The sequence below is a fragment of the Chiloscyllium punctatum genome, chromosome 22 (assembly GCF_047496795.1).
Source record: "Chiloscyllium punctatum isolate Juve2018m chromosome 22, sChiPun1.3, whole genome shotgun sequence".
In the NCBI taxonomy this organism is placed as follows: Eukaryota; Metazoa; Chordata; class Chondrichthyes; order Orectolobiformes; family Hemiscylliidae; genus Chiloscyllium; species Chiloscyllium punctatum.
The window spans coordinates 13,538,804-13,564,015 of NC_092760.1; the positions used below are offsets into that span (position 1 = coordinate 13,538,804).

The 25,212-nt window shown below is 37.4% G+C and overlaps 1 protein-coding gene across 8 annotated transcripts in view; it reads left to right on the top strand.

Moving 5' to 3' along the window:
* prdm11 (PR domain containing 11) overlaps positions 1-25,212 on the top strand; it is a 185,331-nt gene that overhangs the window by 86,451 nt on the left and 73,668 nt on the right. For 7 of the 8 annotated variants that reach the window (XM_072591825.1, XM_072591823.1, XM_072591829.1 and 4 more), the window contains one exon: positions 5,466-6,254. The exons of the other annotated variant lie outside the window; for it this stretch is intronic. In XM_072591825.1, the coding sequence (XP_072447926.1) occupies positions 5,466-6,254 (789 nt within the window). The remainder of the gene's footprint in view (positions 1-5,465; positions 6,255-25,212) is intronic. 8 annotated transcript variants of the gene reach the window in all.

Below are 25,212 nucleotides of genomic sequence, written 5' to 3' on the forward strand. Positions count from 1 at the left end.
ATTGGAGATCCTATGGGTGTTGTCTGTAGGTTTTGTTGTTGAAGGTGAAGTGTGTGGTAAGGCATAGGTCCACTAACTTGACGATACTGCCCTTGCTGATGAAGTTAGTGGTGTTTGGTGTATGTGCCTTTGAGTCCCCTAATAGGGTAGTCAGTATTTCCTTGGCCAGGTTAATGTTGATTGATGTAAACAGGGCTGTTACATCAAAGGAGGCCATTATTTCATCCACTTCTATCTTAGCGTCTTTGGTCTTCAGGAACTCTTGGGTGGAGTGGATGGAGGGGCGTGAGTCTTCTACTAAGTGTTTTAGTCTTTGGCATAGCTGCTTGGCCAATCTGTAAGTTGGTGTTCCAGGTAGCGAGACTGTGGGTCTGAGGGGGCTCCTGGTTTGTGAATTTTGGGTAATCTGTAGAAGCATGGTGTGTTGGATCTATCTGGTTTCATTTTTTGGAAGTCAGTCTTATTTATTTCCCCAGATTTCTGAACTGTTTTGAGTAGGGCTGTGATTCGATTCTCTAGTTGTGGGGTCTGGTCTTTCGCCACTTGTTGGTAAGTGTCTGTATCATTTACAAAATACCATGCAAGGACTGCAACAAACACTACATTGGACAAACAGGTAGAAAATTAGCCACCAGGATGCATGAACACCAACTAGCCACAAAACAACATCTCCCTATCTCACTATATCCTTACATACAGATAAGGACACCACTTCGACTGGGACAACACATCCATCCTAGGACAAGCCAAACAGACATGCACGAGAATTCCTAGAAGCATGGCATTCCAACCAGAGCTCTTTCAACAAACAGAGTTTGACCCCACCTACCACCCTCTGAGAAAAAAAACAGGAAATGACATCACCACAGGAGATGACATCACCAACCCAACCATATAAATAGAAAGCTAGAATCAGCAGCAGTGCTTCACCTGGAGGCCCACTGAAGATGTTACCTAGTAGGGTGACGAAACTTCTGGAAACTAACCTTCCAGCTCAGCGAGCAAACCTACATCCAGAGTTTTTTGTTTACAGCGAAAAACCAAAATTCAATATGCAATTTACTATTATGCAGGGTAGATGTTAATTTACAGCTTGGTTGATCTATTAAGATTTTATGAATCATTTAATCTGTTATCACGTGATTTCTTTCAGACCCTTCATTACTAAAGACGCTTTCTGCTGTCCTGTTCATTGCTATAATATTAATATATATACACGAATATCCTTAAGTTTGTTATTAGCAAATGTTCCCCAACTTCAGTTAGGAATTTAGCCAGCGCCTCCTAGTTTAGTCTACTATTACTATTTTCTCTTCACCATTTGTTATTGAAGACTGACTAATCGAGAGGCCATGTCTTTGAAATACAAAAATCTTTTTCTTCACTCCAGGTTCATTAGCAAGAAACTTTATCAAGGATGTGGCAATGGGTGACTCACTATGAGCCCTGATCGAGGCTGTCCTATATTTTTTATATAAATCACATTTATCATTGATCTCATCTAGAAATTTGGTGTACTTGTTGTTCCTTAATCCTGCAGTTTTAGGATGATTAGCTGTTTTTCCCCCCTTTTAATATCCTAGCTCCTAATGCCAATAGTACCACCTTAAACATGTTTAACTGGAGAAATTTTTTGTTCTGAATGAAACATAATAATGATCAGATTGTGTAAACTGTAAATCCACTGACTTCCAAAAAGCAACTGGCTTGCCATATTACATGTCCAGTTTCATTGGAGCTTTTTTCACTAATGGCCTGCTCAACAGTAATAATATTTTACTTGGCACTGATTCTGTGCCAAGTAGTTTACCCCTGCTATTTTACATTCTTGTTAGTGATTTCAGCGTGCTGTCATTCCTAAACCTGAACTATGTAGACTTCTCAGATTCCTTTACTTTAGTTTGGTCCTATTTTTAAGAATCCAGGAAATATTTCAAACCACCCACTTCCCACGTTGTAGATGTGTATCCAGTCTTAATATAGCACAATTGAACTCTGCCTGATCAGTATCAATTTCTGAACATTCCATGAACGCTTATTCCTAGACAGCATAATAGTGAAGACTTTGGTATGGAAAGCACAATTTTCAAAAGTTGCAGGTGACACACAATTTGGAATTATTGCAGACATGAAGAGGATAATGGTAAACTTCAATAGGACACCAGGTGATTTGGTAGATTGGGCAAATGACAGATGAGACTTGATGGAGAGAAGTGATTTATTAACGTAGCATAAATGTAAGGAAACAATATAAAATAAAGGGTACAATTCTAAAATTGGTGCAGGAGTAGAGGGAACTGCAAAATTATATGTGCATAAGTCATTGAAACGCAGGTTGAGAGCATAACTAATAAAGTATACAGGATCCAAGGATGATAAAAGGGCCATACAATATGAAAGCAAAGAGGCTTTGGTAAACTTGTATACACTGGCTCTGCTTCAGCTGAGTATCACATTCATTTCCAGGCACAACGCTTTGGGAAGAATGGGAAGACATTAGAGGGTGAAGAAAATATTTATAGAAGCTGTTTCAGGAATGAGGAAGTTTGGTTAGTTGAGAAATTGGGATTGCTTTTCCTGGAGAACAGAAGATTAAAAGATTTGATAGTATTCAATTTCATAAGTAGATTACACAGAGTAAATAAAAAAGCATTCTGATTGGTGGAGGGATCAAGAAGCAGAGGGCCCAGATCTAAATTAATGGCAAAGAAGCAAAAAATTCTTAAGATAAACTTTTTTTCATGCAGTGAGTGATTATGATCTGGAGTTCACTACCTGAGAGTGTAGTGGAGACAGATTCAACATGGCTTTCAAAGGGAAGTGAATAATTGTAGGAAAAAGAAATCTCTGGTCTGTAGGGAATAACATTGAGCATGTCAGTTCATCACAGGAACTGGCCCTTTGGCCCATCATGTCTGCATTGACCATGATGCCATTCTAAATTGATGCCATTCTAAACTAATCCCGTCTGCCTGTACATGGTCTGTATTGCTCTATTCCCTGCCTCTTCATGTGTCTGTCATATCTGTTCCTATCACCACCCCTTACAACCTGTTTGAAGCACCTACCTCTGTCTGTATAAAATAAAACTAGTCTTGCACATCTCTTTTTAGGCTTTCATCTTCTGGAGTAACATACCATGAGGACCTTGTCAAATACTTGTAAAATCCATATAGACAACATATGCTGTCCTACCCTCATCAATCGTTTTTGTTACTTCCTCATGAAACTCGATCCAGACCTCCCCTGCATAAAGCCATGTTGGCTTTACCTAATAAGTCTATTCTTTCCAAATGTAAATAAATTATGTCCCTAAGAACCTTCTCCAACAATTTCACCGGCCTATAATTTCCTGGATTATCCCTGTTCTCACCCTTAAACAAAGGAACAGCATTGACTATTCTCCAATCTTCTAGATCTTGCTCGTGGTTACAGAGATCTCTGTCATGATTAGATTAGATTAGACTAGATTCTCCACAGTGTGGAAACAGACCCTTTGGCCCAACCAGTTCACATCGACCCTCTGAAGACTAACCCACCCAGACACACTTCCGTCTCACTAATACACGTAGCACTGTGGGCAATTTAGCATGGCCAATTCGCCTAACCTGCACATCTTTGAACTGTGGGAGGAAACCGGAGCACCTGGAGGAAACCCACGCAGACACAGGGAGAATGTGCAGACTCCAAGCAGGCAGTCACCGAAGGCTGGAATTGAATCTGGGACCCTGGTGCTGTGAGGCAGCAGTGCTAACCACTGAGCCACCATGCGCCCAAGGTCACGGTCCCAACAATCTCCTCCTTTGTCTCCCTCAGTATCTTGAGAGAGATCCCATCAGCCCTGGGCACTTATCTACAATACCGTAATATTTTAGAAGGCATCCAACACTACCTCCTCTTTAATATCGACATGTCCTAGAATATCAAGATATCTTCAATAATCAAAACACACTAGACTGCATACTACTGTAAATCGCAGAGAGTTGTAAAGGCATTATTAAGTCTGCTGCATTACAGACTTGTGCATTCATGTTTCTCAGTTCTTAGCAGAAGAAAAGGTATCAGTATTTGTCATGTTCATCTGTATGCCAACTTTGTTTTTAAAAGTGCATATAGAATGAATTGGTCAATTTTACCAAAAGAATGTAAAGGGAAGTTATTTTTAAAATATTATTACACTGGACTACATTTTAGAATCCTTGTCTTGAAACTACAGTTTGCCAGGAGATGACAAGTGCATTAAGTCCTTTATTACAGGTTACTGTTGGAGAGTAGTATTACATGCCCTTGTACTGTAAAAATCAAAGACCTGGTGAGCATAAGTGACATTTATCCACAATCTACAAATTCCAGGAAAATGTCTATTTGCCTAAGAACTAATTGGTATATGATTTATATAAACATTTAAAACTTAATCAGTGTCACATAATGATAAATGAAATATAGCTTGCACCTTTAGGTTTGTACAGCTTAAATAAAATCTGCAAAAAAGGATGATTTATGTATTTCTGGATTTTTATGGTACTGCATACAACATAAACTTTGAACATTCAGAACTGCTTGGCACAATGAGAAAAAACACAAGGAACCCCTGTTGGAGGATTTGTTTCTTAAGGAGTAGCGTTTTAAATAACTCTTTCAATTGTCAACAAGCTGCTACTGAAAATGGGCTCTGCAATTAAATTTCATCTGTTATTGAAATTTTCCATTTACCTGTGTCATTATTACAGTTAGCATCAATTTCCACATCTGGTGGATTATACAGATTGTAACATTTATCTATAAGCAAATCTTCGTCTTGAGGGAGTAATAATTTCTGAACAAGTAAAAATGGAAGAATGCTCGTAAAGTAATTGGCAAAAGAAGTAATAGAGACTTAAGGAAATTTTTTTTCATGCAATAAATGATAATGATCTGGATTGCAGTACCTGAAAGTGTAGTGGAAGTAGATTCAATCATGGATTACAAAAAAGAATAATGAATGATGTACAAGCAAAATTCCAAACTAGTCATACCTTGCATTTTGTTACTGTAAATTGCACAGAAATATCTTAAACAAGAAATTTTGTTTCCAAGAAATCTAAAGCTAGCTCATGCCCTTTTTGTTGAACTTGTCTTATCAATCATTTGATTGATCATTTATGTTAGCCACAGATACCTAAGTAATGCTATTTATTGACAGACTGTAATTCCTATTACCTGCTTCAGATGAGGGTACTAAAATCTTGAAGAATGTTTCATAAAAACAGATTAAGTTAATTCCAAACTGTGTTGACTTAATTCATGGTAAACTCTGTGATAGTACATCACCCAATCGGAGTCCAAAACTACTTTGTCTTGGTGATTATTAAATAAACATTACTATGAACATGATCAATTCTTCTGATAAATCGTTGCTGTGAGCTCAAACAAATGACATTCAAACCCTGTACCTTGCCAGTAATTTACATCATGTACCATTTCAGCGGAAACAAAGTGCAAGAAGACTAACCTAGGAAGACATTCCACTGACAAATTCACTCGAAATCCGGGGACATCCAGAAAACCAGGGATTCTAAATAAAGAAGATATCGAAAGACTTGAATGTACTAATTTGAACAAAAGTGCAAAACGAAGCAACAAAGACGGAGACTGCACCCCCAGCCCTAAAAAAAAGAAGCTGGAGCAGATGTTTAAAAGTAGCCATGACTTGTCTGGTGATCCCTCAAGAGAAAAATTTGCTTATCCTGTTTCTGGTCGTGGCCCAGTCGAGTATGTATATTCTATGACGCAAACTAGCAACCTTCATATAACTACCTCATCTCCTGTACCTCAAAAGCCTCTCTTTGGAGGCCAGAGTGTACAGGAACTTGAAGTCAATAAGTTGACCACAGCTCAAGACAAATATTCATCACCTGTTGACAGCCATTTTCCTGCTCGACAAAGGCACAAGCATCAGGAGAGTGATACATTCAACAGACCAGGAACTTCCTCACATCAAAGTGCTTTATCTCTATCCAACACCAGAAGTGAAGTAGACTCCAATACCCAAGAAAAAGCTAGTGAAAAACATATAAACTCTGGTTTCCTTCAAAATATTGAAGAAGGTAGCTGTGCTTTACCACCAGAGAATTCAGGTGGACGACATGGGGGTGTGACTGAGGAAGATTTTCCAAAAGCCCAGCCATCATCATACTGTCCAAACTGTATAATACTTCAAGAGAAAATTCGAAAGCTTCAGGAGGAGCTAGATCGGTTGAAGTCTAATTTACCAGGTAAGTCACCACATATGAAGTCTCCCAGAAGATTGGAGGTTCATGTGCTTGCTTTTACAGTTTGCTGGTAATAAGTTTAATTTTTAAAGCTGTGGCTGGCACTCCAACCAGCTTGTCAGCCTATATATTGTTTTCACAGTTCTTTCCAGTCGGAAAGTTATGCTCCCTCTGTTTGTGGGCAAGTGCCTAGCTTGTTGATCCAAGTAATAGCCTTTGTGTTAATTATGCAAAGTTTTTGAAAAGAGGGAGGAAGACTGTTTAGATGTGTTGCCATGTGCAAGAGATGGGGAGGAAGAATGAAGAATGAAGAAGGACAGTAAAGAGATTCAAATATAAATGAGAATCAAAGAGACAGTATCCTGTTTGTTGGCCTGCATAGGTTGTATTTTAAATCAGTGCTTCTTTCATAGATCATCTTGTGTAGATAATATTTTTTTAATTTTAGCGTTTGTGAATGGTAGGTGAACTGCCCCAGGTCAGGTCAGAAAACACCTTTTTCTTAAAAAAAAACAATTCTGTGAGCAGAAGCAAGTTGTTTTTATGACTACTGTTATGTATGATATGGTTTGTGTGCTCGCTAGAAACAAAACCTGCAGCTAAATTTGATATGTATGTGTATTATTGAACAGTTGTATATTCTGAACTGTACAACTTCCAAGTTCACTCATTTAATAAAAGCAAACATTTATGCCAGTTTATCAATCAGAATCCAGATCCTTTCTGCAACTAGAGTTAGAAACAATGATACTTTTGTATTTTGCATCTTCATTTTGTATTCTTTCAAGTTGTATTTAGTTACCAATTATTAGTAGCTGGAGAAATAATTCAGACAACCTTTTCAAATTTAAGGATTAGGATTAGGGTTGGGGTTAGGATTGAGTGAGGAAAATGAGTGACAGCAAAAGTTTGGAAAAGAAGTGACAGGAAGTGAGAAAGAAGTTGAGCTGTAGTTGATGGAAGCAGCACAGCTTGATTACACTCATACTGGCAAGTAGTTTCTCTTCTCAAGCAATTAACTAGTTTAACCCATGTTCAGTTAACTTTGTCCCTTTTATACCAATTTTTCGAAGAGATGTAATTACACACCTCTGGAGCATGTGGTCTTACCATCTGCTGCATAAGAGGCCCCTGAGAAAAACACCAGTTGCTCATCAAAGTAACTTGACAAGGATGGGATATCACTTGTATTAAAGACTACAAATAAGGAGGAATGAAACAAAATTTTAAATTCGAAACATGTAATTTTTTCTGCTTTATATTTGAAGGAAGGTCAATTTTTAAATTTTTATTCCTTGTACGGGATCTCTTGACAAACCTGCTGAGCAGCATTTCTCTTTAAGGTTCAGCCATATTTCAGTCTATTCTTGCATTCCCAAACAAGACAATTTGTTCCCTTCTTATCACGGAGACAACTCAATAACTCCCTTGTTGTCTATCTAGATACAGTCACTAGAATGAGTTATGAGTAAATCAACACAAATGTACTCTGCTGTATCTTAAAAGAACAAAAATTCACGTTTGCTGGTTTGTTTGTTTTTGCTTATGAGTTGGTAACCATATTTTGAATGATGCAACCTTCAGAAATCCAAAGCTCGACATGGAGGTGGTCAGATCTAAAACCTACACAGGTGTTACAATATTCATGTTGCAGCTTTCAAAATAAGCATTATGCGTTTCATGTACTGTGACTCCCTTGATTATTTTTGTATATTTCTAATGCAGAATGCTATTTCTTGAAAAGGCTTAGTTATATTTGATGCATGCTGGACTTAAAAACTCTTCTGAAAACTGCAGTTGATCTCAGCTGTGGGTACTATGAAATGTGCTTTCAATTTATTTCGTTTCTCACTTGTTTGGAAGATTTTGAAATCTTAAAGTTCATTGAGGAGCTTAAATTAATATTCTCACCAGACTATCCAAATTTTGAATAACTGATATGTGTTAATATGTCAGTGGTGAGAAGCAAAATATTGCTGTGCAATATGATCATATATTTTACTTTGATCTTGTTTGAAATGAACTGGTTTGGATTGGATTTCAGTTAGTGCAGCATTTATTTTGGTAAATGCGACTGTTATTTGTGAGCAATGTATCAATACTTCTTTAGAGTTATATTCTACCTATAGCACTTGTGTATTTTCAACTGGAAAACAACCGTTGAATTTGCTTGTCATCTCAGAAATGATAAGATTTATATAAGGAGAATATTGGAAGGAATGTTTTATTGGTTCTTTGAGAGTGAAGATGGGTAGGAATGTTGAGTTAGATAATTTGCTGATCCAGCAGACCATTTCTTTAAAAATGGTCCTGGCCTGCCAGATTTTTATTCCAAGGTAGTGGAGGTGGGATGGAGTCAGACCACCACCTCTACAGGCTGTCCTGAGTTAGGTAGATTGGCCATGCTAAATTGCCCATAGTGTCCAAGGATGTGCTAGCTAGGTGGATTAACCGTGGGGAAATGCAGGATTGTAGGGGTTGGATAGTGGGGTGGAACTGGATAAGATGCTCTTTCGAGGGTCAGTGTGGATTTGATAGGCTGAATGGTCTGTTTCCACATTGTAGGGATTCTATGATAACATTTCGAGGCAGGCATGCTGAAATGCCTGCCTCCATTTAACCATCCACTTGTAATAATAAGTTAGGCCATCAAACCTTCGACCCAGAACCACTCATATGCTTCGTCTGTGTCTCCTAATGTCTCATCCTGCCTCTCATGTCCTTTCCATGCCCCTTCATACTCTCATTCCCTCTCCATTACCCTCCCCTGTAACCAGTATCCACTATGAACAAACTTGAAGATTTCTTTTGAAATGGACATTTAGGGAAAAAAGCTTCTAACCACTAACTAGAGCTTTCATTCATACACACTTCACATGGTAAAAAGCCTAATCCGTAATTCAAAAAATTAAGTTGCTCACTTGGTCACTCTGTTGTACAATCAAATTTGTGGTGAAATTGTGAGCCCTCTTGGAAAACCAGAGCACAGGCTGGGAATGGAGCTACCACAGGTACAAGTTTTGATGATAGTACAAATATACAAAGTAGAACTGAGGAGGGTCAGAATGCTGTGTGCATTCTGGCTGTTCATATCTTTGGTGCACTAGTGCAAATCCAAGCCTTAATTCTCATGTTTACTGGCAACAAAGAGACTTCTTTAGTTAAGAAAATTCAATTAGACAAGTGAAGTTTTGTTTCTGACTGGATGATTTATTCGTCCATCACTGAAATGAATAATTTTAAAACTGACCAAATAGTTTGTGGTGCAAGATTGCTTTTTGTCAGTAGGTGAGGCTGTTGCGCTTAATGAATATTTTAGGTCTAATCTGTTCAGAGTCCTGATTAATGGCTCTTTCTTTGTCTGCAGCAGGTGATATTTATTTTACCATGATGGTTAATTGTCTGAGATGCTCATGGCTGACGGAACTTTAGACTTCAGGTTCTTGTATGTGTGTCTCAGCTACTTATATTAAACGTCCCATTTTTAAAAGATTGCTTTTATTGACTGCATTGTTCTCCCCTCTGTCACCTCTGTGTTCATGAATCTCAATGCAGAAAAGCAAAGAAGGAAGCATAATTCTGAAACTCAGTTTGCCTGCAGAAATAATTATTAAAAGACAATATCCTGTTCAGATCATTGAGCTTTTCTCTGTAGGGCTATCTAATTAGTGATTTTTCTGATGTTGGTAATTATTTAATCTGTTACATTTGAACATTCCATTTTTCAGGGATTTATGAGTTGGGTGGTCTCTTTGGCTCTGTTGTTTGGAGGGGTGGTTTGTGATGTAGAGTGATGCCAACAGAGTGGGTTCAATTCACACACTGGCTGAGATTACCTTGAAAGATTTATCATTCAGTGTCTCCCCTCACCTGAGGTGTGGTGACCCTCAGGTTTAACCACCACCAGTCCCTTTCCTAAAGACAGAAGCCCTATGGTCTTTAATTTAATCCTGACCAATAGTTTACCCTAATTTTGTGTGACAACATACACTATTATAGTCAGATATTTAAATTCAATTTGGTATATTGCCAAGTTTAGAGCCGTATGGCTCAGTGGTTAGCACTACTGCCTCACAGCACCAGGGATCCAACCCTCGGTGACTTGAGGAGAATGTGCGAACTCCACGTTGTCTGTATGGGTTTCCTGTTGGTACTCCAGGTTCCTTCCACAGTCCAAAAATGTGTCGGTTAGGTGGATTAGCCATTGTAAATTGCCCTGTAGTGTCCAGGGATGTGCAATCTAGGTGGAAAATGCAAGTTTACAGGGATGGGGTAGGGAGGTAGGATGCTCTTCAAGGGATTTGTGTGGACTCGATGGGTTGAATGGCCTCTTTCCACAGTGTAGGGATTCTGTTAAATCATCAATTAACTTTTCCAGTTGTCTTATTTGAATGCTGTATTATTCTTTAAGGGTCGAGAAGTCTATAGCTGACATTTGCTAACTGATAGATGTTCAGACTTTGCAAGCTTATGACCGGATCAAAAGTAAGGAAAGGAAGCAGAAAAAAGTGCCGAAGAAGGCAAATTCCAAGAGATTATGGCTAATCTGATAATACTCAATTTTACTTTCCTGAATTTTTCCCCATAACCCATGATTCTGTTATGGATCAAAAATCCGTCTATTTCAGTCTTGAATATACTTTTGCAACCCAACAGCTTCACAATCCTCTGAAAGAAGAAATTCCTCCTCATCTCTGTTTTAAATGTGCTAGGCTCTTATGCTGAGATTATGCCCTCAGGTTTTAGACTGACCCACGAGGCGCAAACAACTATTTCACATCTACCGTATCAAGTCCATGAAGAGTTTTGTTTGTTTCAATAAGGTCACCTCATCCTTCTATATTCCAACAAATATAGGTTCCCCCAATCTATTCATAAGCAAGTCCCTCCATTCGCAGTATCAACCCAGTTAACTTTGTCTGGACTGCCTGCAATGCCAGCAAACCTTTACTTAGATAAGTGATCTAACATTGTTCACAGGCATGGTTTGACTAGTGCTTTGTATTGTTTTAGCAAAATCTTCCTACTTAAGCACCATAGTATTGTACTTAACAAGAATGATTATACCTTTAAATAAACATATTCTAGCTACAGGATCACAACAGTGTGGAAGCAGGCTACTTAACCCATCGAGACCACACTGAATCTGAGAACAGAACCCCCCTCCCCCACTAGAATAACTCTGCATTTCCTATGGCTAATCCACCTAGTCTGTCCATCCTCAGACACTATGGGCAATTTAGCCTGGCCAACCCACCTTGGACTTTGGGAGGAAACCCATGCAAACATGGGGACAATTTGCAACTAGTTGAGTTGACACACAACTCTACTAGTTGAAACTCTAAGCTCTTATAAACCCCTGTTGCACATGTACAGACGGACTAAAAAAAAATTGTGGGTAGAGGGGGAAAAACTGGGAAGGTTGTTCAACAAGCCTGATCTGGGGTTTGCTACGATGATCCTTTTACTTGTCAAGACTTGCTGATTTGAAAGTCTGAATGTTTCTGGTGATATTATTCACTCTCACTAGTTGTTTAGCTACCTGAGAGCCAGTTAAATAATTGTTGGCAGGCAGAAGGCTTTTATCAGCAACAACAGATCAGTTAGCTATTTGTTGCTGGCTGAATCTCACTTCTTCTGTCCAATTTGATGTTAGCTTATCTGCAGTAAACCCCCACCTCCATCACCCCCAAATCACAAAGCAAGTATGAACAGCAGTTAAAATGAGTATTGGTAACTTGCTTTTAAAATGAGCAGCAATTTCTTCCACACTCTTTGGTTTTAGTATAGTCCTTTTTCCATTTTAATTTACAATTAAAAATATAGAAAAATACCACACCTACTACTGCAGTTCCTCAGAAGTCTTGAGACTTGTTGTGGTTTTGTAAGGAATTCATTTTTTATATCTGCAGGAAGACATTTTCTGTAGTGTGTATTGGTGCCTTTTGATCCATACTTAATATGAAAAAGTTTATTCTGATGTAACATACTGTGATCGTTCGTTCTTTTTATTTTTTAAAATATGTTCAGGTCTTAACTTTGCCTCTGTCCATAAATTCTGATGAGAGGATGAATGCACAATCAGCTCCAGTTCTTCCTGTGCTCAATACAACAATTAACATCCATGTATTTGCTAGCTATGATTCTCCTTCTGATTCAACTTGCCCCGCCTTATTTTTGGGAAGAGTTCCAAAGAAGAGTCACTGGACTCAAACTGTTACCTCTGTTTCTCTCTCTGCAGATGCTATCAAATCTGTTCAGTTTCTGAAGCATATTCTGGTTTTATTTTCTTTCTAGGAGTTACACTAACCTCCACTCCATGTCACTAACTGTCACTTTTCTAGCTCCTTGATTAAAATTTTGTATATTAATTTTGCATATGTTCTGTAATAGGCTATAGCAGTGTTTTTCTTTTTTAGTGAACTGTTCAAAGTCAGTCCAGCCTATTGTAAAAGAAACATCTTGTCTGCCTTAATTGAGCTCAGCAAATCTTGATGTAAGATCTTGTTAGTTTGTTATAAATGTAAGTCCATTAAATAAAGCAGTGAAATCCTCCATTGTTAAATATAATTTAACATTAACTTGCTTCCACCGTTCACAGGGAACTCATTGCCGCTGTTGGCAATAGAAATATAACACTAGTATGGAAAAAGTGCTGATATGAGATGGAAGTGAAGGAGCGTTATTTGGTAGCGTTCAGAAGGATTTATTCTGCCTCTGACAAATAATGTGCCAAACAGTGAGGCTATTTACAGAAAGCTGAAAAAATATTAAGTAGAAAAACAGGGATATTTTCAAATTAAGCAACACAAAAATACATTTCCAGGTCCTTAAATACAGATGGGAAAACAGAAAACAAAATTAAAGAAGAAAAGTAAGAAAATAAAAAAGTTAGAAGTACGTAGCAAGCCCATCAGCACCAGAAAACAAAACACCTGATGAAGGAGCAGCATTCTGAAAGCAAGTACTTCCAATCAAACCTGTTGGACCATAACCTGGTATTGTGTGATTTTTAACTTTGTACACCCCAATCCAACACCAGCATCTCCAAATCAGGAAAAAAAAGTTAGTTGAGGCTTTGTGTGTAGAACTTAAAACTGAAAGACAGGTGTAAAGCCTTTAGTGTAATTGATTAAAATGAAATGATGCTGCCTGACCTGTTGCGCTTTTCCAGCAACACATTTTTCAGCTCTGATCTCCAGCATCTGCAGTCCTCACTTTCTCCTAAAATGAAATGAACCTTGGCACAAGTTGATGAGATTAGTGCTGTGAAAGAGAAGTAATGGGCTGAGCAAATTTATTTCTGAAAGGCTAGAAAAGAATTTAAATTTTTAATATATGGAAATCATGCAGAAAAAATGAAGAGAAAAGAAACAAACTATAAATGTAGGAAATTTGAAAATAAGGTAAACATTTTGGAAATGTACAACAGATTCCAGCATTCAGAGAACATACTTGCAGTTGGTTACCATCACTAGCTCCACTTGTAATGAATTATATATTGTACTTCACCCTTGAATATTTTGCTTTTCTTCCTCTCACCTTTGGTGCTTCCTGTCACGTTCCTGTTAAAAAGAAACGTGTGTATCTTCCAGTTTCCTTTCTGACTGTGTTTACAGCCAAAATGTTAACCTGGATTTTTCTTCTCTGGTGCTGACCGGAAATGCTATGTATTCCCAATATTTTCTGTTTTGGTTTTTAATTTGTTTTTAAAATTTTAATTGAACTGTGCTATAAAAGAATAATTGTATGATAGTCATCCTGAAATTACAAATATCTCCAAAGATTTTAAGTGATTGTTATGTTTCAACTGATTTAACATTAATGAAAATCCCCTATAATGCATATAAAACATTTATAAGTACTTAGAATTATCTCAGAATGCTTCATATGTATTGAATTATGTTCTGCTCGTGATAGTGAATGTAGCAATTATGTGTACAGAAAGCCACATAGTTGCCTCTTGTCAGTTAAAATTAGCTTTTGACTTTAATGCGTACATCTGAAGAGGTAAACTAATTACTACTTTTACTGGTTTCCAAACCTCCGAAAGGAGAATTGGATGCTGAGTGTTCATAAGTATTATTTTTCAGGAGTTGTTCTTCAAATGATAAGTATATTGTTAATCAGATGCGGGTGAATTATAAATGATTGTATTTTGAATTTTATTTATAAGAAATATCTAAAACTATTAGTCATTTTTTAACCATTCACCAATACATTGACATGTTTGGGTATAGTCTGCCATTTCATGCTGACATATAATTTTATGTGAAGGTGTTGGAGAGGAAGGAAGTTATATTTACTAGAGAGCAGGTAACTTAGAATGCCTGTGATAGTAGAGTATTACCATTCTCCTAACCAAATAAATATATTTATAATTCAATATTTGATAAAAGAAAAAGACAGCCTGGTATTTTCTACAATTCCCTAAACTAGAAATGTCACATTGAATTCGCTTTTTGCAAATTAATACTAAACTGTAAGGAAGAAAAGTTGTTAAATAATTAAGGAACTTCTCCCGGCAGCAAAGAATAATCCAAGTCAAAACTAACATTCTGTACTATAGTAGTGTGAATTCATTAAATAAGCTAATGAGGCAACTGTAATATTTTTCTGTAAAAACTTTTTTCTTGAAAAGAAAGTGGAGCATGTCAAATATGTAGGAACCTGAAATAACTTGCAAGTTAATGTGTGTTGTGGAAGATCCCTGATATGTTGTTGCATTTTAAGTAAATGTCATCGCTTCTCTGTAGTTTTTGAGCAAAGCTTTTTTTCTGGTTTAATCATCAACATTTCTCTTGAAATTGTTGTATCTGCTTGCATCAGATCTTTTTACCTTCTGCACTTTATTTTTTTCCTGTAGCTAGGTAGACTGCTGTAATGCTGCTATGGAACATTGCTAATGAGTTAACAAATTACACTATGTCCTAACGACATGTTTGTAAATCAACTGTTTTGTCTACTGTCATATACTTAGTTATTGGTGCAAATGCTCTACATAAATATTTTAATACTCCTCTTCTTCCTAGCTACAATGAATAAATGTATCAAATCAGTAGTCCATGCCTTTATGACGGTTTTCATTGTAACAAAAATGTGGAATGCAAGGGGGTTGTCCAATCTAAAAATTAAGTTTGTTTATTATTATATCGTGTTAAAAATATATAAACATATGGCCCTTTAGAGTAATAGATGTGACCATCAACAATTATGATTTTAAGTAAATTCTCCAAAATGAATAAAGTGGCAAACAGTAAGGCAAGAAGACTATGCTGCACTCATTCTTTTATGCTCTTTAATGTCTCATTGATTCATCACTGAACTATTACTAGCTACTAAGTATTATGGTAAGTGAGCAGTTGTTTTTTGCTTTCTGCAGGTAGTCAATCAGTAAGATAGTAACTTAAATGATACAAGCACATTTTTGGGGGAGCTATTTTGATGTTAACCACAAGGCAAGAAATGCTGCTGATAATCTGGATTATTCAAGGAGCCATTTCCTAATGTGATCTTTTGCATTTACTAATGTATTTGTGCAATGCTGATATTGAGTTTTGCTCACACCAAAACAAAAGAAAATAAAAAACTGGAAGTAATATCATACACCAGAGGAAGGAAGACTTTGACATCTGTATTTCAGTTTCTGAGATCCTGTCGAAAGAAATGGAATGATGATGCCAAATGACAAAGGTAAGAAATTAAAATTTTTGTTTTCTTATTAAGATATTATGTAAATTTTGAGGAAATGTTATAGAATGCATTTTACATAATTCCAATCAAATATTTCAAAGCGACAAGTTATCTGTGGAAACCACAACACACAGTGGGAGATTGATATGCAGTTTATTATATTTTGGGACAGACTTCTAAATTGTATAAAATAAAGTCATACCCTAGATTGTGAAGGGTATATAGTGAGTGGAATTATAGTCTACACGTTTCAATTCCTCATTGTCTTTTCACATAAAAATTGGCGTAACTGAATTTTGCACCATATGATAGTAAATGCCATGTATACAGATTCTCTATGCCTTTTTTAGATCTTTAACTATCTGTAGTGAAGAAGCAGTTTTCATGATGTAAGTTAGATAAAACTTCACCTTCAGCAAATAGGAATCCGTAAGTTTGGAAAGAGCCATTGCAATCTATCTGACTGATAGCAAGAATCCAAAAAAAAACTCACTGTAAACATCTCTTGCAACCGTTTTACTGTTTGTCATAAAAGTACGTAGCTCCCTTTTGGATTTTCCAGAACTACCTGCTTACATTTGCCCCTGACCAATGTAGTTTACATTTTCATCAGGCTCTCTTTGAAATAATAAAATCTAAACTGATCATCATCTATCTTCTGAACTTGGAATTTTGACTCCTGGTTAGTTTATGATTGTGTAAAACAATTAATTGGAATGTCATTTATTTATGCTGCTCAGATTCTCAACAGCTTTAATAGGATTTTCATTAACACATAGATTTTTGAGTGTTTCCTTGTAGCTCCGGTGCTTAGTTTCCCACTATCCTTCACTTGTTTTCCTCAATAGGCTCTAAAGGTGCAGTAACCAGAAATGTACGCAGAACTGCTTTTGTTTCATTAATTCATGTGACATAGGAATTGTTGGCTGGGCCAGCATTTATTGCCCATTCCTAATTGCATGTGAGAAGGTGATGGTGGTGAGCTACCTTCTTGAACTGCATTGGTGTAGGGTTAACAAACATATATGCTGTTAGCCGGAAGAGTTCCAGGATTTTCAGCCAGTGCAATTGAATGATGATATAACTTCTGCTTAGGATGATTTGTGGCTTGGATAGGAAATATAGATAGTAGTGTTCCCAAGTATTTGATGTCCTTGTCCTCCTAGGTGGTAGAGGCCAAATGTTTGTAAGGTGTTGTTGAAGGAGCCTTGATGAGTTGTTGCAATGCATCTTGCAGTGGTGGTGGAAGGAATGAATATTGAAAGTGTTATATGCTACTTAAACTGGTGCTTTGACCTTGGAGCTTCTTAAATGTTGTTACAGCTGCACTCATCTAAACAGGTTGGCAATATTCCATCACACTCTTAACTCATGCCTTGTAGATTGTGGAAAGATATTGGAAAGTTAGGAGATAAACTACATTACAGAAGTCACAGCCTCTGACCTGACCCAGTAGCCACAGTATTTAGCTGGTCTTGTTCACTTTCTGGTTAGTAGTAGTCCCAGGGTGTTGAAAGTGGGGCATTCAATGATGGTAAAGTTATTGAACATCAAGAGGCGATGACTGAATGCTGTCTTAGTGGAGGTGGTTATTGCTCAGCATTTGTGTATGATGGATGTTACTTTCCACTGAGATGCTCCAGTCTGGATGTTATCCAGGTTTTGCTGCATATGCACACAAACTGCTTCAGTATCTGAGGAGTTGTGAATGGTACTGAACACTGTGGAATCATTAGCCAGTTATAGACATCCCCATCAATGACTTATGATGGAGGGAGCTGAAGGTGGCTGGGTTCAGGGCACTACAGGAGGAGCTGCTGTGGTGATGCCCTGTGATTAAGATGATTGATCTTCAACAACCACAACTATCTCCCTTTGTGCAGATTATGGCTTGAGCCAGCTCAGAGTCTTCCCTGATTCTCAAATTGTTCTTTAAGGGTGCACTGTTGTATCTGTTTAAGGGATTACACTGATATCCTTGCAGTTGGAACTTGTTAATTGAGATTTCTTGCTTAATTAAATCTGGCTGTTGTCTAGAACAAAAATGAGATTTATAACAATTGGTTTTGGACTGTAGGGCATCACTGAGCATTGAGTCCCTAACACGTTTATTAGGAAATGGATTTTAACCTGTGATTTCCCTGTCTATTGAGTTTACACTCATATCGTCCCTTTGGGGAAAGAGAAAAAGCAAAGAGAAATGCTGTAACAAAAGGAGGGAGAGTTAAAGGGTGATGCTCAGATACTTAGAAACCATTTATGAATGGCTGTATCTTACAGTATCAGTTTTCTTTCTAGTGCACTTACTGAATTATGGAATGTTTTTTCACTTTGCATTTTGTGACAGTACTAAGTAGTCTCTGGTCAAGCAGAAAACAAAGCAGTACCAAATTACTGGAGGGAAAAACAAAAAAGCATTTTTTAAAATCATAATTTAATTGTAGATTTAATATCTGCTCTGGCTTTGGGTCCTCTGAGAACTGCTAGTGACCACATCCCTTATATTTTTTGTGGAAATTACAGTGCCTAGAATTTTAGACAAAAACAAAATTAACTGGTAACCAGGTGTTGCAATTTGATATGATTCTGCCTTGTGCCTGTTCTTTCTTTTGTATTGAAATACTGAGGAGTTAAATCGAATCGCAAAGTCATTAACATGGGTGATACCAGAAGGCAATTCATTAATGCTTCTGCTGTATACCTCATAGCACCTTACATGAAATCCTGAGCAAAGATTTTGTTGTTGGGATAGAACAGGATTCGAGGAAAGAACTTATGTATGTTTTGGATTGGTAAATCTCTTCTAAATGAGAAGATGTAATTGTTTTTGATGCTAGCTATTCTTTACTTCTGTATATAAGGACACTCTTATAAAGTGATTTCAGGTGCAATATAAGCTAAGTGCAATTTTGTCTATTTTTTATAAAGCAATATGAGGAAGAATGCATTTTTCATAAATCTAAAACTGAATATGTCATTAATTTTGCCTAGACCCTGCAAATCTCAACCTCTCTTTGGCTGCCACTTCTTGAAGAACTTGAAACTTCTACATGACTGGCAATATAGATCTGAATGTAGATTGGACAAATCAAGTCAGTAAAATACTGTGGAGGAGCAATTCTTGGAGTGTTTGCGGGATAGGTTTTCATTCAGTATGTTGAGGAACTAACTAGAGAAAAGGCCATCCAAAGGAAGGAATAATTGACATCTAGTTCTGTGTGGAACTTTAGGGAAAAGTGAACACAATAAGATAGAATTATTCGTTAAGGTGGAAAGTGACTTACTTGCTTCTCAGACAAGGGTCCTGAATTTAAATGGAGGAAATGATGGTATGAGGTGTGAGATAGCTATGATAAATTGCAGATTGTTCATTTAAAGGGATAAGAGTAAGTAAACAATGACAAACATTTGCAGTGTGTTAATGAACTACAAAAGATATTCATCCCAGTCTGGCATAAAAATAAAATGGGGAAAGTGTCAGACCATGGCTAATGAGAAATTAGGGATAGCATTAAATCCAAGACAGAGGCATGCAAATTGGCCAAAAAAGGGGACTGACCTGAAGTTTGGGTATAGGTTAGATTGCAGTTAAGGAAAATAAAGAGACTAATTAAGATGGGCAAAATAGAGTATGAGAGAAAGCTTGCAGGAAACATACAGACTGATAGAAAAAGCTTCTATAGGTATGCAAGAAGAAAAATATTAGTAAAGATGAAAATAAAGCCCCTATATGTGAGAAACAAGGAAATTTATAATAGAGAATAAAGAGATGACAGACCAATTAAATACATACTTTTAGTTCTGCCTTTAAAAGGGGGACATCGATCACATCCCAAAAGTATGGTGCAGCACAGGGCTTAATAAGAAGGAAAAATCAAAAGAAGTGAATATTAGTAGGGAAATGGTGTAGGGGAAACTTAATGGAACTAAAGGCAAATAAATCCCCATGGCCTGTTAAGGTTTGTCCCAGAGTACTTAAGGAAGTGGCCCTAGAAATAGCAGACATGCTAGTGGTCATCTTTCAAAATTTTGGTGAATTTGGGACCGTTTCTATGAATTAGAGAGAAGCTTGTTAAACACAAGTCTTTAACGAGGGAGACAGAAAGAAACAGTGAATTATAAACCGGTTAGCTGGACATTGGAATAATTGGTAATCTAGTTGTGCATGGCCTTGAGGAAAAATGAGCACAGCAGGATAGAATTCTTCATTAAGATAGATTGTGACTTAGTTGCTTCTGAATTTAATAAAGGAAATTTTGTTTGTATGAGTCATGAGCTAGCTATAGTGAATTGGAGGTCATTATTTAAAGAGATAACAGTAGATAGGCAATAGCCAACATTTAAATAGTGCATGGATGAATTGCAAAAGTTATTCATCCCAATCCTAGTCGTGAAAAAGCTAGACTCCATTATAAAAGATGTAACATCAGAGCATTTGGAAGATGGTGGCAAGATCAGACAGAGTCACCATAAGGACTAGGACCAGGTATAGGCCAACTGGCCCTTCGAGCCTGCTCTGCCATTCAAAATGATTGTGGCTGATCTTTTCGTGGCCTCAGTTCCACTTACCTGCCCCCTCACTATAACCCTTAATTCCTTTACTGTTCAAAAAATCATCTATCTTAGCTTTAGCATGGAAGGAGAAGTCATGTTTGATAAATTTGCTGGAATTTCTTAAGGATGTAACTAGTAGAGAGGAATAGGGGAAGCCAGTGGTTGAGGCTCACTTCGATTTTCAGGTGGCTTTCATTAAGAAGGTTAACATTCAAAATTAATTTGGGTTGGGGTTTCCATACTGAAATGGAGAGAGAACCGGCTGGTGGACAGGAAACAATGAGCAAGAATAAATGGGTCATTTTCTGACTTGTGGGATTCTGCAGGTGTCAGTGCTTGGACTCCAGCTATTCACAACTTGTATTAATAATTTAAATGGGAAAACAATGTGTCATATCTCCAAGTTTATAGATGACACAAACCTGATTGGGAGAATGAACTGTGAAGAGGATGCTGAGAAGCTTCAGTGTGATTTGGACAAGTTAATAAGTGGACATGCATGACAGATATAATGTGCATCGCTTTGGTAGCAAATTCAAACAGATTATTATCTGAATGGCAATTGGTTGTGAAAGGGGGAGGTGCAATAGTCACTGAAAATAAGCATTCAGATGGTGAAGAAGGCAAATAGTATATAGGCCTTCATACAAAGAATTCAAGTACAGGAGCAGGAATGTCTTGCTGCAATTACACAGGGTTTTGCTAAGACCACAACTACAGTTTTGTGTGCAGTTTTGATCTTCTGTCTGAGGAAGGATGTTCTGTATATTAAGGAAATGCAAAGGTTTAACAGACTTATTCCTGGGTTGGCAGGACTAATATACAGGGAGAGGCTGGATCGGTAAGGACTACATTCACTGAAGTTTGGAAGAGTGAGGGGAGGATCGCATAGAAACCCACAAATTTCTAAAAGGACTAAACTGGGTGCATTCAGGATTTTCCTGATGAAAATCCAGAATCTGGGGTCACAAGTCTTCAGGATACAGGATAAACCACTTAGGATTGAGATGAGAAGAAATTTCTTCATCGAGAGTGTGGTGATCCTGTCACAGGAAACTGTTGAAGCCAAAATATTGAAGTCTTTCAAGAATCATGCACATAATGTGCTTAGGACTAAGAAACTGAAGAATTTGGCAGGAAAGCAGGAATGGGTTACTGAATTGGATGATCAGTTGTGATCATATTGAATAGCAGAACAGACTCAAAGGGCCAAATGGCCTGCCCATATGTTATCTGTTTAATAGTGCTGCACCAGAGTGCTCATTTAAGATTAATAACAGATAAAAACTGAGAACTGAGCAAGTAAATGCAGCTAACAAGTGGCACATTGCCTGTAAAGCAGAAAACTTACTTAGAATGCTATTGCAGTGATTAAAACACCATTTCATATTATTTCAGATTTATTTGGCTTAAGGTTCACTATAAAAGTGAAAATAAAACTTGCTATATTAGATACGTTGTGAACCAATGCTTCCTTGATTTTTGGACAGTGTATTCAAGTAAATAGATGTCATTTGTGATAAATGCAATGACCTATCAAAAGGGAAACAAGAATCCTGCTGAAAGCAGTCTAGTGCTTTAAGTACAAAATCACTCCAGCTAATATCTTGTCCCTTTACCGGATCAGGTAATTTATGAGCAGTTACCTAGTGATTTTAGTAGCAGTGAGTTGCTGATCTAGGTTAGGCAGGATTTGCTTTGTAAGCTTGCAAACAAAAAAGCTTCACAGAATCATTCTTTCCTGTCTATACTACAAAAATAAGAAAAAAAGCACATTTGTATCATAGCTTTCCAAACACGATTGGATTTATTTACCATACAACATTTGCACCTTACTTTTAAATTGTACTTTTATGATAAATGTCACTGTAGAACCACTAACAGGAATTGTAGTGTTCAGTGACTGTTAATCAATCAGACAAATCTGTTTTAATATTGCTGGAATTTGATAATAACTCAAATAACAAAGCTTGATGTTCTTCTAACATTAAATTAACTTCTGTAATTAAAATCATAAACCTGCTGGTAATCTTCTAATTTCTTACTGACAGTATACACTTCCAAATGCTTTGTTGCAAGGTGACATTATCATGATATCCCTGTAAAAACTCCTAATGTTAGTAACTTTTAGAGAATGTTAGTAGCTCATGATGACTATTGAACAATGTTATTAAAAACAACATATTCCTTCTGTATTAAAAAAGACCTATAGTGTCAATTCTTTCATATTTGTTTATATTCCACCTTCAATTGATTTGTGATTGTCCTAAAAAACTACAACCATCTAAGATAGTGTGTGCTTCATGATCTTCCCTATTGCATGTTGTAAATAAGATCTCACTCTGGATGTTGTATCTTGATTCTTCTTGTTTTCATCATTACTTGTAATTGTACTTATTTTTCTTGTGTCTTCATTAATAGTTTCACACCAGGATGGAGTTGTTTTCATAGCTAATCTGTTACCTTCTTCTGAGGCATATTTTAGGTTTTGTTTGTAGCATATTGCAGCACCGTAGGTGGCGCAATGGCTTAGTTGTTAGCACTGCTGCATCACAGTGCCAGGGACATGGGTTCAATTCCACCCTCAGGTGCCTGTATGGAATTTGCACATTTTCCCTTGTCTGTGTGGGTTTGCTCTGGGTGCTCCAATTTCCTCCCACAGTCCAAAGATTAGGTGGATTGGCCATGCTAAGTTGCTATAGTGTCCAGGGATGTATAGCTTAGGTAGGTTGGCCATAATAAATACAGCGTTACATGGATAGGGTAAGGCGGTAATTATGGAAAGGACTAAAGATAGTGCAGAACTTAACTGTCTAAAATGGAGAAGGCCAGTTTCAATATCACTAGACAGGATCTGACAAACATAGATAGGGAGCAGTTATTTGGAGGTAAATCTTGATTTGTGAAGTAAGAGTCTTTTAAGAGTAAGATAATGAGAATTCAGGGCCAGTGTGTTCCTCTAAGAGTTAAGGGCAAGTCCAGGGAACCCTTGATGTCAAGGGTTATCAAGAATTTGGTAAAGAGAAAAAAGGAAGCGTATGTCAGGTAGTGCATTAAAAACTGGGGAGACTCTTCAAAATTATAGAGAGTGTAGGGGTTAGGAGGGCAAAGAGGAACCACAAAATACCTTTTGGCAGGTGGCATCAAGGAAACTCCCAAGGTATTTTATAGGTATATTAAGAGTAAGAGGAGTACCTGGATAAGAGAGAAAAGGGGCATCCTGTGCTTGCAGCCAGTGGGCATGGGTGTTGTCTTAAATGAATACTTCTTACCTATATTCACAGAGGAGTAAGACATTGTAGCCAAGGATTTCATTTGGGATGGTGAGGTTCTAGAACATGTTAAAATTAATAAAGAGGAGGTATTAGCTGTTTTAGTGGGCAAAAAAGGTACATAAATTCCCAGGGCCTGATGAGATGTAGCCCAGGTTGCTATGATAGACAATGGAGGAGATTGTTGGGGCTTTGGTGGATATATTTAAAACTTGACTGACCACAGGTGAAGTGCCAGATGACTGGAGTACAGCTAATGCCGCTCCTCTGTTCAAAAACGGCAGCAGGGATAGGCCAGGTAATTACAGACCAGTTAGTCTGACATAGGGAAATTATTGGGAAAAGTTCTGAGGAACAGGATCGATCAGCACTTGGAAAGGCAGGTATTGATCAGGGATACTCAGCACGGATTTGATGGAGATTTTGTTTGACTAATTTAATTCGATCTATTGAAAAGGTGATGAGACATAATGAGAAGGGTAGAGTATTTGATGTGGTTGACATGGAATTCAGTAAGGCTTTTGACGAGGTCCCACAAAGAAGGCTGGCCCAAAAGGTAAGAGCTCATAGGATCTGAGACAAGTTGACAAATGGGATCCAAAACGGGCTTACAAATATGTGTCAGAGGATAATAGTGGAAGGTTGTTTTTGTGATTGGAATTCTCTGATTAGTGGACTATCAGAGGGATCACCCTTGAAGTTCTTGCAGTTGATACAAACATTAGTGGTGTTGATAGCGATGGTCTCCAGTTACAGTCTGATATTGATTAGTAGGTAAATTGGGCAGAGCATTGGCTGATCTTGATAAGTGCAAAGCGATGCAATCTGGGAGGTCTAATAAGGGGTCGATGTTGGTCAGGGTAGACATGGTGGCTGAAGGGCCTGTTTCTGTGTTGTATGATTCTATGATCCTGTCTGTGATTGAAACTGTGAGAGTAGAGAGGCTGCATGAGATGTATGATCAATGAGGGGCCCATTAATAGAGGTAAATTCAGATTACAGGAGAGAAAATGTTGAAAGATGATGTCATAATGTCATGCCAAAGAAGGCAACCTGTTATGAATCCGTAATATAGAATGCAAGATGAGCAAGTGCAGATATGTTAGGAAGAGTAAATAATGTGAATTAAACATGATCAATTGGCTTAATGTCTTTTGCTTAGTCTACACCTCATGTTTTATACTTACATATGTAATTAACATATAAATTACAGCAATTGAATTTTCTTGGATTTTCTCCAATTCTCCAACTGTAACTTTTAGTTAATGTTCATTGGAAATGCTGGTTAAATGTGTACATGATGGAACAGGTGAAGTTCTGCCTCATTGATATAAAGCTCATCACTGCCATTGAAACAATTTGAGGTTGATTGTCTGAAGATACACGATGCCATTAGGAAAGGAGTACCATGATTTTGAGCAGTGACACTGAAGGAGTGGTAA